General features: G+C 40.1%; 1 protein-coding gene across 7 annotated transcripts in view; it reads right to left on the bottom strand.

Moving 5' to 3' along the window:
- ikzf2 (IKAROS family zinc finger 2) overlaps window positions 1–15,000 on the bottom strand; it is a 55,500-nt gene that overhangs the window by 13,211 nt on the left and 27,289 nt on the right. For all 7 annotated transcript variants that reach the window (XM_027144461.2, XM_027144466.2, XM_027144463.2 and 4 more), the window contains one exon: window positions 10,570–10,737. In XM_027144461.2, the coding sequence (XP_027000262.1) occupies window positions 10,570–10,737 (168 nt within the window). The remainder of the gene's footprint in view (window positions 1–10,569; window positions 10,738–15,000) is intronic.

Genomic DNA, 15,000 nt, shown 5'->3' on the forward strand with positions numbered 1-15,000 from the left:
CCAAATGCCATAAATTTAAATGTACATTCGTACTTTAAGTAACGTTACAAAGCAGAATAGAAAAAACAAACAAATCAATACTGAACAAATCGATAAGAAAAACAGGGAAAGTCAAATAACCAAAAGTATCTTAGAAGTACAAACATCCAGAAGAAAAAGTAGAGCAAAGGTAGGCAAAAGTAAAGCTAAGGTGGGCAAAGGTGGGCAAAAGTAAAGCTAAGGTGGGCAAAGGTGGGCAAAGGTAGAGCTAAGGTGGGCAAAGGTGGGCAAAAGTAAAGCTAAGGTGGGCAAAGGTGGGCAAAGGTAGAGATAAGGTGGGAAAAGGTGGGCAAAGGTAGAGATAAGGTGGGCAAAGGTGGGCAAAAGTAAAGCTAAGGTGGGCAAAGGTGGGCAAAGGTAGAGATAAGGTGGGCAAAGGTGGGAAAAAGTAAAGCTAAGGTGGGCAAAGGTGGGCAAAGGTAGAGCTAAGGTGGGCAAAGGTGGGCAAAGGTAGAGCTAAGGTGGGCAAAGGTGGGCAAAAGTAAAGCTAAGGTGGGCAAAGGTGGGCAAAAGTACAGCTAAGGTGGGCAAAGGTGGGCAAAAGTAGAGCTAAGGTGGGCAAAAGTAAAGCTAAGGTGGGCAAAGGTGGGCAAAAGTAGAGCTAAGGTGGGCAAAGGTGGGCAAAAGTAAAGCTAAGGTGGGCAAAGGTGGGCAAAGGTGGGCAAAAGTAGAGCTAAGGTGGGAAAAAAAAACCCTGAGACCGAACAGTACAAATGGGTCAGAGCTACTGATATATGGACAGAACTTATGTCACAGAATCAGACAAAAATAGTTTTCCACCCAGCCATATACTCCACTGGGTTCTCAGATCATCACGTCCAAAGCGTAAAATAATATATTATACTTGTGTCTTAACACCAAACTGCTCCAGGATCAAGTTTTTTGTGAAAATTTCAGGGTGTTTTTTTGGACAAGTGGAAAAACAGGAAAAATAGTTTTAACAGCTTGGCTTCATGGTGGGAGGTGGGAAAAATGCAAATTATTTTTTTTCTTTTGTCCAAAATATACAGTACACGTTTCAGAAACGATAAAAAAAACCCCACTTGAACTTGATACATCAGGATAAAGCAAGAGAAAAGCTTTATGTTTCGGGCCAAAGCAGCCGTCATACGATCGAGTTCCTCTCTTATCAAAGACTTGAACACCTCCAGGGTTTTTTCTTCCTTTTCGTATCCAAACCAAATGTTGCACCTAAGAAATGAAGATGGAACTATAACGATGGACGATGACTGAAATACAGCAATCACTTTCTACACTAAAGTCTACAGTGCAGAGGTTTGTGACCCATCAGGGACTCCTACAGGGAGGAGCTGCTTAAGGATTTAAAGTGACGTGACGTACGGCTAAGTACGGTGACCCATACTCAGAATTCGTTCTCTGCATTTAACCCATCCAAAGTGCACACACACAGCAGTGAACACACACACACCGTGAACACACACCCTGAGCAGTGGGCAGCCATTTATGCTGCGGCGCCCGGGGAGCAGTTGGGGGGGGGATTCGGTGCCTTGCTCAAGGGCACCTCAATCGTGGCCGGCCCGAGACTCGAACCCACAACCTTCGGGTTAGGAGTCAGACTCTAACCATTAGGCCACGACTTCCCCCAAATTTACTCACATTACCCACCGAACGTCCCGGAAACAACCCAAGATGTACAAGAACTAACTACAGTAAACCCACCAACTACGTAGCAGCTAGGTGATCACCAGGAATAGCAGACTGACAAACAAATTTTACAAACACTTCTAGGGAATTTTAGGACTTTTAGACCTGTGTGACATGTTACTAGCTTCATATCCTCATTAATTACATCCATATATCTCCTCTTTGGCCTTCCTCTTCGCCTCCTGCCTGGCAGCTCCATGTCCAACATTCTCCTACCGATATACTCATTCTCCCTCCTCTGAACATGTCCAAACCTTCTGGCCTCATTAATGTTGTCCCCCAAACGTACTGCCAAAAAAAATTTTTTACAAACATTTCTGGGGTCTTTTAGGAACTGTGTAACACTGGAAAGCTTCCAGTGAGCTGTACAACATCACTTCCCCTAAATAAGGAGATATCAAAATGCTTAGCCAACAAGCTCAATCAGTGTTTGCACACAATAACACACAACAATCAGTCATACTGAGTTCCAAATCTTACAAGAATGGATATTTTATTCTTTGTTAGTCGCAGAAGAAATGCATGGGATGGGGCGAGGATCTAGAGGAGGTTAGCGTCCTTTCCCAGTTCTCTTTCTCACAGAATAGGTGTACGATCTTCAAAGGGAGTCATATGCGCTGTTTGACTTTCAGATGTCACGACGGATCACTTTTGAGAAGGCGTCAAAAAAAGCGATATACAAAATATGTGTAAGTGAAACTTAGAAGGTCTCTAGTTGCGATGAGGGAGTTATGTAGATCAGAGGTGTTGCCCCAGAGGACTATTCCCCAAGAGGATGGTGGAGGTCCCTATACATACCACCAATAGAAAAGTACTCTGATCTATAGTACTCTATAGTATGGATAGTACTCGGATCTATAGTACTCTATAGTCTGGATAGTACTCTGATCTATAGTACTCTATAGTATGGATAGTACTCGGATCTATAGTACTCTATAGTATAGATAGTACTCTGATCTATAGTACTCTATAGTATGGATAGTACTCGGATCTATAGTACTCTATAGTATAGATAGTACTCGGATCTATAGTACTCTATAGTATGGATAGTACTCAGATCTATAGTACTCTATAGTATAGATAGTACTCGGATCTATAGTACTCTATAGTATGGATAGTACTCGGATCTATAGTACTCTATAGTATGGATAGTACTCGGATCTATAGTACTCTATAGTATGGATAGTACTCTGATCTATAGTACTCTATAGTATGGATAGTACTCGGATCTATAGTACTCTATAGTATGGACAGTACTCGGATCTATAGTACTCTATAGTATGGATAGTACTCGGATCTATAGTACTCTATAGTATGGATAGTACTCGGATCTATAGTACTCTATAGTATGGACAGTACTCTGATCTATAGTACTCTATAGTATAGATAGTACTCTGGATCTATAGTACTCTATAGTATGGATAGTACTCGGATCTATAGTACTCTATAGTATGGATAGTACTCGGATCTATAGTACTCTATAGTATGGATAGTACTCGGATCTATAGTACTCTATAGTATGGATAGTACTCTGATCTATAGTACTCTATAGTATGGATAGTACTCGGATCTATAGTATTCTATAGTATGGACAGTACTCGGATCTATAGTACTCTATAGTATGGATAGTACTCGGATCTATAGTACTCTATAGTATGGATAGTACTCGGATCTATAGTACTCTATAGTATGGACAGTACTCGGATCTATAGTATTCTATAGTATGGACAGTACTCGGATCTATAGTACTCTATAGTATGGATAGTACTCGGATCTATAGTACTCTATAGTATGGATAGTACTCGGATCTATAGTACTCTATAGTATGGATAGTACTCGGATCTATAGTACTCTATAGTATGGATAGTACTCTGATCTATAGTACTCTATAGTATGGATAGTACTCGGATCTATAGTACTCTATAGTATGGATAGTACTCGGATCTATAGTACTCTATAGTATGGATAGTACTCGGATCTATAGTACTCTATAGTATGGACAGTACTCTGATCTATAGTACTCTATAGTATAGATAGTACTCTGGATCTATAGTACTCTATAGTATGGATAGTACTCGGATCTATAGTACTCTATAGTATGGATAGTACTCGGATCTATAGTACTCTATAGTATGGATAGTACTCGGATCTATAGTACTCTATAGTATGGATAGTACTCGGATCTATAGTACTCTATAGTATGGATAGTACTCTGATCTATAGTACTCTATAGTATGGATAGTACTCGGATCTATAGTACTCTATAGTATGGACAGTACTCTGATCTATAGTACTCTATAGTATAGATAGTACTCTGGATCTATAGTACTCTATAGTATGGACAGTACTCGGATCTATAGTACTCTATAGTATGGATAGTACTCGGATCTATAGTACTCTATAGTATGGATAGTACTCGGATCTATAGTACTCTATAGTATGGACAGTACTCGGATCTATAGTATTCTATAGTATGGACAGTACTCGGATCTATAGTACTCTATAGTATGGATAGTACTCGGATCTATAGTACTCTATAGTATGGATAGTACTCGGATCTATAGTACTCTATAGTATGGATAGTACTCGGATCTATAGTACTCTATAGTATGGATAGTACTCTGATCTATAGTACTCTATAGTATGGATAGTACTCTGATCTATAGTACTCTATAGTATGGATAGTACTCTGATCCATAGGCTGTGGCTACAAACAATTATGTCGCACACAGTGACCCCACCAGCAGCGAGGAATCTACAGCACACTTTCATTACGACTCAGAAGACGGTGTGATATGTTATCACTACTCCAAAACTGGTGCAGAAGTATAGGTTATAAATGGGCTAAATATATTTAGGCCAACGTATATCTCAAAACAATATTCAGTGGTTCTCGAGCCAAACTTGGAGGACGAGGCGACCGCTACTAGCAAACTGCGCTAGTAAAAGCCAAATTTAAAGTCTTATACGCAGTTTAGTTTGACACACCGGTTACCTGAATTCTTTCGGCTTTAGCACTTTTATAGCAGGCAAAAATTTATAAAATAATATGTAACTTCTAAAGGTGTTTTTTCTCAAGGTTTCTTAAAACCGTTTCAAAATAAAAGACCTTTAAAAGTCTCTCTCTCTCTGTGTCTCTCTCTGTCTCTCTCTCTCTTTCTCTCTCTCTCAGCACTTTTTCTCTCTTGGCACTTCTGTCTCTTTTCCAACCTTTCTTCTTCCTTCTGTCCTTTATCTCTCGTTCTCTGTCTGTCTCTCTCACTTTCATTTGTTTTCTGTCTAGATCACTGTCTGTCTGACTGTCTCTTTCTCTCTCAGCTCCTTTTCTGTCAATCTCTCTCCCTGTCTTTCTTCTCCCTTCTGTCCTCTCTCTCTTTTTCTGCCTGTTCTCTCACACTCTCTTTCAATTTCTATGTAGATCCCTGTCTGTCTTTCTATCTGTCTGTCTGTCTGCCACTTCTCTCTCTGTGTCTGGCTCTCCTGTTGTGTCTTTCTTTGTCTGTCTGTTGGTATTTGTCTGTCTCTGTCTCAATCGTCGGCTATCGAGATCACCGTCTGTCTGACCGTATGTCTTTTACGTCTCTATCTCTCTTTCTCTCTTTTGTCCGAGGTGGAACGTCCTTATTGCACAACATGCGGTCGGACCTGCCCTGAGTTCCTGACATTCCTGTGATGTGCAGGTGGCACAGGGCTGATGAGGAAGGATCAGGACAATGGTGTCCTTTTCTCTCACTCCGTCTCCCCGTCTGAGACGCCTAAGCGTATGAGACTGAGCTGGCGGCTGCATCGTGTCATGGGATTTAAGCCTGAAACCACATCTGCAGTTCTGAATGTGGTGTCTTTCTGAGGGGGTTAAAGAACTCCGTGTTTTTGGACAAAATACATCTATTTATTTATTTTAACCGTAAGAAAAGACAGGATAAAATATCTCTTTTGATGTGTTCTCAAAAAGAAAAAAAGCACAATCAATAATTCAGCAGCTGAAGAGAGCGAGTACAGAAATGTGACATATTAACTGCCTGGCCTAGAAACCCGACGAATCCCAGGTGCTCGGAGCGATTAGCGCTAAATAACAGGAAATGAGAGAAGACAAAAAAAACAGCAAAAAATGAAGAGAGAGATAGAGCGCTCCTGCTCTCCCTGTGACCCGCAACAAGTGTGTCTTGAGCTTCAGGTATCCGATGAGCCCCCACCAAACACACACACACACACACACACACATACATGCACACACACCATGAAAGGGTGACAGAACGATAGATTAATGCATTGATTGAGTGAGGTAAAGCGACTATACAGAATGACTGAGGAAGAGAAAGGGAGAGAGGGTTATAGAGAAAAAAGAGAATGGTGATGAGTGATAAAAAACAGAGAGAAAGAAAAAGAAAGTAAAAGAAAAGAGAAAAAAGAATGGGGAGGATCAACAGGCGAAGACAGAATAAGGAGGAGGAGACTGTATTAAGAGTGAAAGAGTGAAAGAAAATGAAAAAAAGAGGAGAAAGAGAAAAAAGGGATAAATAGAAGAAAAAAGGAAAGAATAAGAAAAAAGTGGGGAAGAAAACCTGGTGAAGAGGAAGGAGAGTCAGACAGAGAAAGCCAGGATGAGTAGAGGAAGAACGACAGAATAAGAGGAGGGAGAGAAGAAGAGGATACGAAAAGAGGGTGACTGAGCAATGGGGAAAATGGAAGCTGTGAAAAGATGAGGGAGAAAAGAGAAGAAATGGTAATGATAGAAAAAGCATGAGTATAGAAAAGAAGAGAGAACAAGAAGGAGAGAAAAAGATTGAAACAACAGAAAGTGGAGTAGAAGAGAGACAGAAAAAAGGAGAGAGGGTGAAAAAAGAGAGGAAAAAAGATAAAAAATGTAAAAAAATGATATGGGAAACAGAGAAAGAAATCTAGAAAACATAGAAATGAATTAAGAGAAAGGGTTATGAAAGAGAGAGAGAGAGAGAGAGAGAGAGAGAGAGAGAGAGAGAGAGAGAGAGAGAGAGAGAGAGAGAAGCCCAGAAAAAGAGAGAAGAGGAATAACAAAGAGAGTTATGGAGAGATTATAGGAAGAGAGACAAAAGAGTCAACAGAAAAGAAAAAATAAGTGGTTTGAGAGAAAAAAAGAAGAAAGAAAGAAAGAGAAAAAGAGAGAGAAAATGAAGAAAAAAAAATAAGAAAAATAGAGAGGGGAGAATGATGACAAACAATGATGTGTGTGTGCGTGTGTGTGTGTGTGTAAGAGAGAGAGAGAGAGAGAGAGAGAGAGAGAGAGAGAGAGAGAGAGAGAGAGAGAGAGAGAGAGAGAGAGAGAGATATTAAAGAGGAAATTGGACAAAAAAGTAATAGTATAGAGATAGTAATAAAAAAGGAGACAGGAAAAGAATTGATAAAAAAAGAAAAGATGGAAAAAATGGAGAGAAAGAAAGCTTAGCTTGGAGAAAAGATATGATGAGAAAGAAAATGGTATGTAAGAAATTGAGAGCAAATGAATGACAAAGAGAGAGAGTGGAGAGTGCAAGAGAGATGGAGGAGAGAGAGAGAGAGAGAGAGAGAGAGAGAGAGAGAGAGAGAGAGAGAGAGAGAGAGAGAGAGAATGTACACTAAATGGGGAGAGAAAGCGAAAGAAAAGAACAGAGTGTAAGAGAGTGTGGAAGAGAGGAGAGGAAGGGTTGCAGTGAGAAAACAGAAAACAGCACAAGTGGAAGAAAGTTTCCTCTCGTGGTTCTCTGTCTCAAAGGCAACAGGAAGAGTTTGTCCTGAGTGGCCTAACCACCGAGTGGACACACACACACACACACACACACACACACATACACATACACACACAAACACACACACACATGCCCACTCAAACACACACACACAAACAGACAAACACACACATACACACAAGCCCACACAAACACACACACACGCCCACACAAAAACACACATACACACACACAAACACACACATACTGTAGAGGATACACACACACACACACACACACACACAAACACAAACAGACACACACACAAAAACACACAAAGACAAACACACACACACACACACACACACACACACACACACACACAAACACACAAACACACATACACACAAATCGAAATACACACACTTCTACAAAAAAAAAAAAACAGTGGTTTGGTCACTCTGAAGTGTTCACCTTCTTCCACACTGAAATGACTCACACTATATAGTGAGAACTTACAGCTCTGTCACACACACACACACACACACACACACACACACACACACACACACACACACACACACACACACACACACACACACACACACACCATGACAGTGTGACAGAACGATAGATTCATTGCCATTATAGACAAAGTACATATAAGGGTGAAGATTAATTTAATTAAGAACTGGGTAACAAGAACGTTTACGAATCTCTAGGAAGGAGTTTCTTGGAGAATCTGCAAGACTGGCTTTAAGCCGGTGTGAATGAGTCAAATGTCTTTAGTGTAAGAATGATTACGTTTATATTATTCGATCAGAATTAGATCAGACATGGATGTCTCAGTATGTCTGTCAAACATCATGTCATGAATGCTGATAGTATCAGCTGATACTCTATCCAAGTAAAACTAAGCTGTTATATATGTCTAGTTATGCAAGGTTTTATCAAGACCTTGTCATCTCTGTAAAGAACTCTAAGTTCTAGTTCAAATCGACCATGCAGGTTTCTCCTTCACAATGTCAGCAGGACTCATCCGTTTCTATCCACAGAGGTCATTCAGGTGCTTGTAAAGTTCCATGTCTTTTTAACCCTTGTATGTTGTTCGTATTTTTGTTACCCAGCCGGTGTTCGTGGGTCTATTTGACCCGCTGCATTTTTGGGTTTTTAATTCAACACAATCAAAAATTTGATGTTAAAATACTCTACAGATCTTTACTTCCTCCCAATTACAAGCGATATACTGTAAACAGCATATAGGGTTAATATTTGCCCTTTACATTTATTACATCACATCTTTTAATTAAAGTGCTACTCGTTTTTTTTGTTGTTTTTTAATAAAATGTAATAAAAAAAAAGAAAATCAAATTTCATCAAGTTATGAGTGGAAAAAAATCAACAAATTTACAAGGAATCAAAGTTTTTCAAAACTATCGATGTTTATGATTATGAGTCCCACAGACCCGAACACCATACAAGGGTTAATAGAGACTGCTGCAACTTGCTCCTGGATGGGTTGTTTCTATGCTCCATCCAAAACCTGCAACTTTAATGAGCAGCACAACGTGTCTTTAACCTCTGAAACCACTTCATTTCTACGTTTGCTCAGTTGGCTTCCTGTGGTAATGGATAAGCCCCAACTACCTTAAAGCACTTATTACATCCTGCACTGCACCAAGCTCCATTTGAGGCTCTGGCATTGCTTGACTGAATCCACCATCACATAAGCAGAAGAGAATCTCTTCAAGTCTCTATCAAGACTCTCTGTCCTGGTATCCAGTTGGTGAAGTAACCACCTGACCATCTGAGTTACTGACTATCATCAAAAACTGATGGCCTACCATCAGTCTTTACAAAGCACTTTGTTTAACTATTATTTCGAAGCAACCCTAGTCTTGTGTTTTCTTTTCTTACAGTACTAACCTCTCCAATAGGGATTCAGACTGATGGTCCAGGCCGGTGTGGCCTAATAGTCTACTGACGACACTTGATCGAAATCCGGTGAGAAATTCACGATCTCATTTACTTCATTTGGTTGATTATTTTATCCAAAATGGCTTACAATAAAGACGGGATGGTGCCACATGTGTTAAAGGGTTCATTGAGAGTTAAAGGCTCGAGAACCCAACAGTCACAGGTTGGTGGTGTGGGGATTTGAGCTTACAACCCTCCAATAAGTAGCCTAATACTTTTGCCACTGACTTACCAATGCCCCTAGCCTGGTATACCACTCGAGGGCCCAAAAGACACAGGTTGGTGGTGTGGGGATTTGAACTTACAACCCTCCAATAAGTAGCCTAATACTTTTGCCACTGACTTACCAATGCCCCTAGCCTGGTATACCACTCGAGGGCCCAAAAGACACAGGTTGGTGGTGTGCGGATTTGAACTTACAACCCTCCAATAAGTAGCCTAATACTTTCGCCACTGACTTACCAATGCCCCTAGCTTGGTATACCACTCGAGGGCCTAAAAGAAACAGGTTGGTGGTGTGGGGATATGAATTTACAACCCTCCAATAAGTAGCCTAATACTTTTGCCACTGACTTACCAATGCCCCTAGCCTGGTATACCACTCGAGGAACCAAAAGACACAGGTTGGTGGTCCGGGGATTTGAACTTACAACCCTCTAATAAGTAGCCTAATACTTTTGCCACTGATTTACCAAAGCCCCTAGCCTGGTATACCACTTGAGTACAAGTAAACAGAATGACAGAAGTAAGTATATGTGATAATATTCAAATCTTAGGGTCTTAACAAAAAACTCTGGTGCTGTGGTACGTCCCTCAGGTGAACCCTTCGAGAACTTCTTCAGAAATTTCTGGAATATACAAAAGATATCCCACAATCCTGACTGGGTTTATGGTATTTTTTCATACATTCCATTGCATGGGAACAGACTATCCATCTCAGTCTTGTAAGAGGTGAATGCAAGAGTTAAAAGATAATGAAAAAAGACGATGCCCCTCTGATCAGTGGAGGAGGAAAACATCTTCACCTTGACCTTCTTTTAGTAGGCAACTTCTGCTAAGCTACTTAGAGCACAGAAACTGGGTTAAGGTGGAAAACTGGGTTACCTCACCTCAAAGCCCGAGCCCAGAACTAAGCGAAACCTCAAACAGCCAGAATAGTTTAGTAAAACTTGTAAGAAGTGAATTAAGGTAAAAAAGAGAGACGTACCAGAGTGAGTGCGCAGGTGTCCAGTGAGAGCGTCACGGCGGCGACAGGCGTAGCTGCAGAACGGGCACTTAAAGGGTTTCTCGCCCGTGTGGAGCTTGATGTGTCTCAGCAGGTTTCCTTTTTGAGTGAAGGAAACTCCGCACTGACTGCACTGGAATGGACGATCACCTGCAGGCAAGAAAAACAAACCAACGTCTTCAATTGTGTGACTAGAAGAAGTTAGAACTGTAGATTCTGATGAACTTTTAAAATCAATGCTGCCAAACATCTGATTCTTCATTAACACCACTATGATCAGTCAAAAGTTTATGAACAAACAGAGTTTCTTAGATATTTCCTTCAATAGAGGGATTCAATTAAAGGGAAAAATCCAAGAACATGCATCTTGAAAAGACCTAAACACCCATATTTTGGGGCAATCATTCATTCATTCATTTTGATACCGCTTATCCGAACTTCTTGGGTCACGGGGAGCCTCGCACAGGATACACCCTGGACGGAGTGCCAACCCATCACAGGGCACTCACACAATATGGACAATTTTCCAGAGATGCCAATCAACCTACCATGGTTTGCATGTTCTCCCCGTGCCTCGGGGGTTTCCTCCGGGTACTCCGGTTTACTCCCGCCACACACACAAGGCAGAGGTGGGAATCGAACCCCCCAACCCTGGAGGTGTGAGTGCTAAACGTGCTAACCACTAAGCTCCCGTGCCCCCTTATTTTGAGACATTTTAACTACAATTGAATAATATACTGTGTATATAATTATATTAATAGTTATTGCATTATTCAATGCACATGAGCACATCAACAGTTTCACTACTTAAAGGGGTGGTTAGAGTGTTTAGCCTGATAAAATTTCCCTCTCTGTGACAAAACACATCAGTAACACTCGGACCAAAATAACCTGTTTGAGTCAAGTGCTCTCGATCCGCTTCCATGAAAACTAGCTTCTTGTGAAATGAGTAAGAAAGCGATTCGACTCTGAATCGAATCAGTTGAAATGAAGGAACATTCTTGTGGTTTGGGATGGGACACAAACTGAGCCAAAGCACACAGCTGGAATGGTGCAGGAACGTGTTGCGAAAATTCGGATAAACAAAGTAGCGCGATAAAGCGAATAATCGCAGTTTAAGGTCCGATACACAAAATCGCACATTCGGTTTAACGACTCTTCTGAAGAATAAATGACACAATTAATTAACACATTGGGAAACAAACCCAAAAGCCAAACAAACTAAAAGTATCATTTTCGCTCTTATTTAGAACCTCGACAAACTGATGGGAAAACGCCCTTAAAAACCGGGTTCTGAGATATAGGACAGCAGTTGTTACCAAGAACTTTCTCAAGGAGTGGTAATGCAAGCATTTATTACTTTATTTTTTTTTGAGAAACCCAATAGAAGGAAGTTATGATTGCACCAGTACACAAAAGATCCGCTTTAGACCATATGATATAAGAACACTTCTTGAAGCATAACCTTAAATGGAAATATAATCGTCAGATACAGTATAGCATGTAGCCTTTGTGGTTCCTTTACACACAGAGGTACTGAGCATGTGGTCTGCACGTCTAAGATTTTTATATTGGATGGAATACGAATACTAACGCACGTACTCTACGATCGTAGTACAACTTAATTAATCGGATTTCTTTCTTAGCATCAGATGTCAAAAATAGGTCCCTTAAATACATTTGAAGCTTCTTCTTTCCTTGGAAGTTCATATACTTTTATTGCCTATCGGTGTTAAATAATAGAATGGATAATAGTTGGTTGTGAGTTTGAATCCCAGGTCCACTGCTCGGCCCCTGACCAAAGCTCTTAACCCTCAATTACTCTTTTAATTTAAAAATGAGATTAAATATAAGTCGGCTTGGATAAGGGCGTCTACCGAATGCTGTAAATGTTAAAAATTAATATGATTTTTTTGTTGTTGTTGATTGTTTTGGACAAAATGAGTTTAACTCTCCTGGTCATTAATAATAATAATAATAATAATAATAATAATAATAATAATAATAATAATAATAATAATAATAATAATAATAATAATAATAATGAGGAACAAACATGACACATAGACTAAGAACGACCCTCCACCCTGGTTACGCAGTAGTGCTTTAAGAAATTTCATATAATTGATGTTGCGAATGTGAAGCACAGAAGTACAAAGCCTTGCTGCACTGTAGTCACTGTACAAAGTTTTTTTTTGTTGTTTTGTTTTATGACATGGTTCCACCCCTAGCTGGAAAAGCATGAGATGTTGGTTTTCACTCTGAGTGCTAACCACTATCGAAACACATTCTCAGAATGCATCGTTGGTCCATTTATAAATAGAGTAGTGGGATGAGAAAGTGTTAGCTCATAACAGCGTAGCCCCTTTGCTGTCCTTTTTTTGCAGAATCTGGCTTACCACACATGCTTTAAAGAGCAGTCTCGTACAACACTTAAATGTCGTTCGGCTGCTTTACGCGGTAACGCGTCGTGCCAGGGTTTCGAAGCTCACTCCTTCCATCTAAAATACGGGAAGTCTCTTTTGTTTTTAAATCTCAAACCTTGTTACTGGCCTAATTTCATCTTTCCCATGGCAATCATGTAGAAAATCCAGAACCAGATAAGATCTAAACGTGTCTAGAGATGCTAATGTAGGTAACTCTTTTTTTTTCCCTCAGCAGCTGTATGAATTTGAAAGCCAAAATCTTAAATCTGAGCTTGAAGTTCTGATGAACTCACTATAGCGACACATGAAACATCCAGAACAGGTTCTGGAGGATTCCTGGGATAGTGTCCCTGAGAAAACATTTCAAACCTACGCTCCTTTTTTTTTTCTTCTTCATGCGTAGCTGCTCTTCCTCTGACCTACACCTCAATACAACTTAAACCTAATGCAATTCACGCTTTATGAACAGGCAGTAGCGTGGTCTAATTCGAGAAACGTACCAAATCCCTCTGAGCTAATCGACTATAAATGTTTAAACATGAGCGACGTTTTAGCGACGGATTAAAAAAGAGTTAGCGAGCAAAATGTTCAGTAGTTTGTCTTCTAAGATGCCAAAACCTATTTATTAATAATCAAAGTGAGCATGTAGGATTATTTATACCGATTTTTCCACGAGTGTGTTCTAACCTCATGCTTTTTGCCTGTGGTTTAGAATTTCACAACAGCTCTGTGCGTTAGTTAGCATTCATTTTAGCTGGGTAGCAACATGAGTAAGTAAGCTGAGAGAGCGAGCATGGGTTAAAGACATGAACGTCTAAACGCAACCCTGAACAAAAGACGCATCAGAAACTTGTTTTCACGACTAGTTTTAAGTGCACGATACTCCTTGATACCGATACTAATAGATCAAGGAGTTTATGTAAGCAATCAGGAAACATTTTATGCTGTGAGCGCTAAGGTTTTTACGTTTCCCGGAGTTTAAACAGAGAGGACGATGAGGTTCCATGTGAACGGGCTCAAGGTGACATGAGATACAGCTTGATAGCAAGGAGCAGGAAGTGCGAGTGTATATTCAATTCAATTCAATTCATTTCATTTATCTAGTGCTTATAACAATTGACATTGTATCAAAACAGCTTTACGAAAGTATGGAAACAGGATAAAAATTCTAAAGTTTAAATGTTTAACAATAAATTGCTTTCTATATCTAACAATTTTCTATGTTAGGTCCTACACTGAATAATATATAGTCAATTCACTCACTCACTCTCTCACTCATTTTCTACCGCTTATCCGAACTACTCAGGTCACGGGGAGCCTGTGTCTATCTCAGGCGTCATCGGGCATCGAGGCAGGATACACCCTGGATGGAGTGCCAACCCATCACAGGGCACACACACACACTCTCATTCACTCACACACTCACACACTACGGACAATTTTCCAGAGATGCCAATCAATCTACCATGCATGTCTTTGGACCGGGGGAGGAAACCGGAGTACCCGGAGGAAACCCCCGAGGCACGGAGAGAACATGCAAACTCCACACACACAAGGTGGAGACGGAAATCGAACCCCCAACCCCAGAGGTGTGAGGCGAAAGTGCTAACCGCTAAGCCACCGTGCCCCCATAGTCAGTTCAAATGAATTTTATATGTACAGTATAGCACTTTAAACAATGGACACTGATGGAAAGCAGCTTTACAGGAATATAACAATTATGAATTGAAATGATAAAGTATAAAATTTTAAATAATATTTATCTCTAATGGTCAAGCCTGAGGTAAGAAATGGAGGTTAAACTTCGTTAAAAATTATTAAATTATTAAGAAAGAAACAAAGGGCTGTGAGTAAATGTTTACAGCTGCTATAAATTAAATTTGTTCTGTTTCAGGGACACGCCACAATTTTATACGTAACTATAAACGGATATAGTAACTATTACTAAACTATAGTAACTATAATACGTAACTATTAACTTTTTGGT

Source organism: Tachysurus fulvidraco, chromosome 6 (assembly GCF_022655615.1).
Source record: "Tachysurus fulvidraco isolate hzauxx_2018 chromosome 6, HZAU_PFXX_2.0, whole genome shotgun sequence".
Classification (NCBI taxonomy): Eukaryota; Metazoa; Chordata; class Actinopteri; order Siluriformes; family Bagridae; genus Tachysurus; species Tachysurus fulvidraco.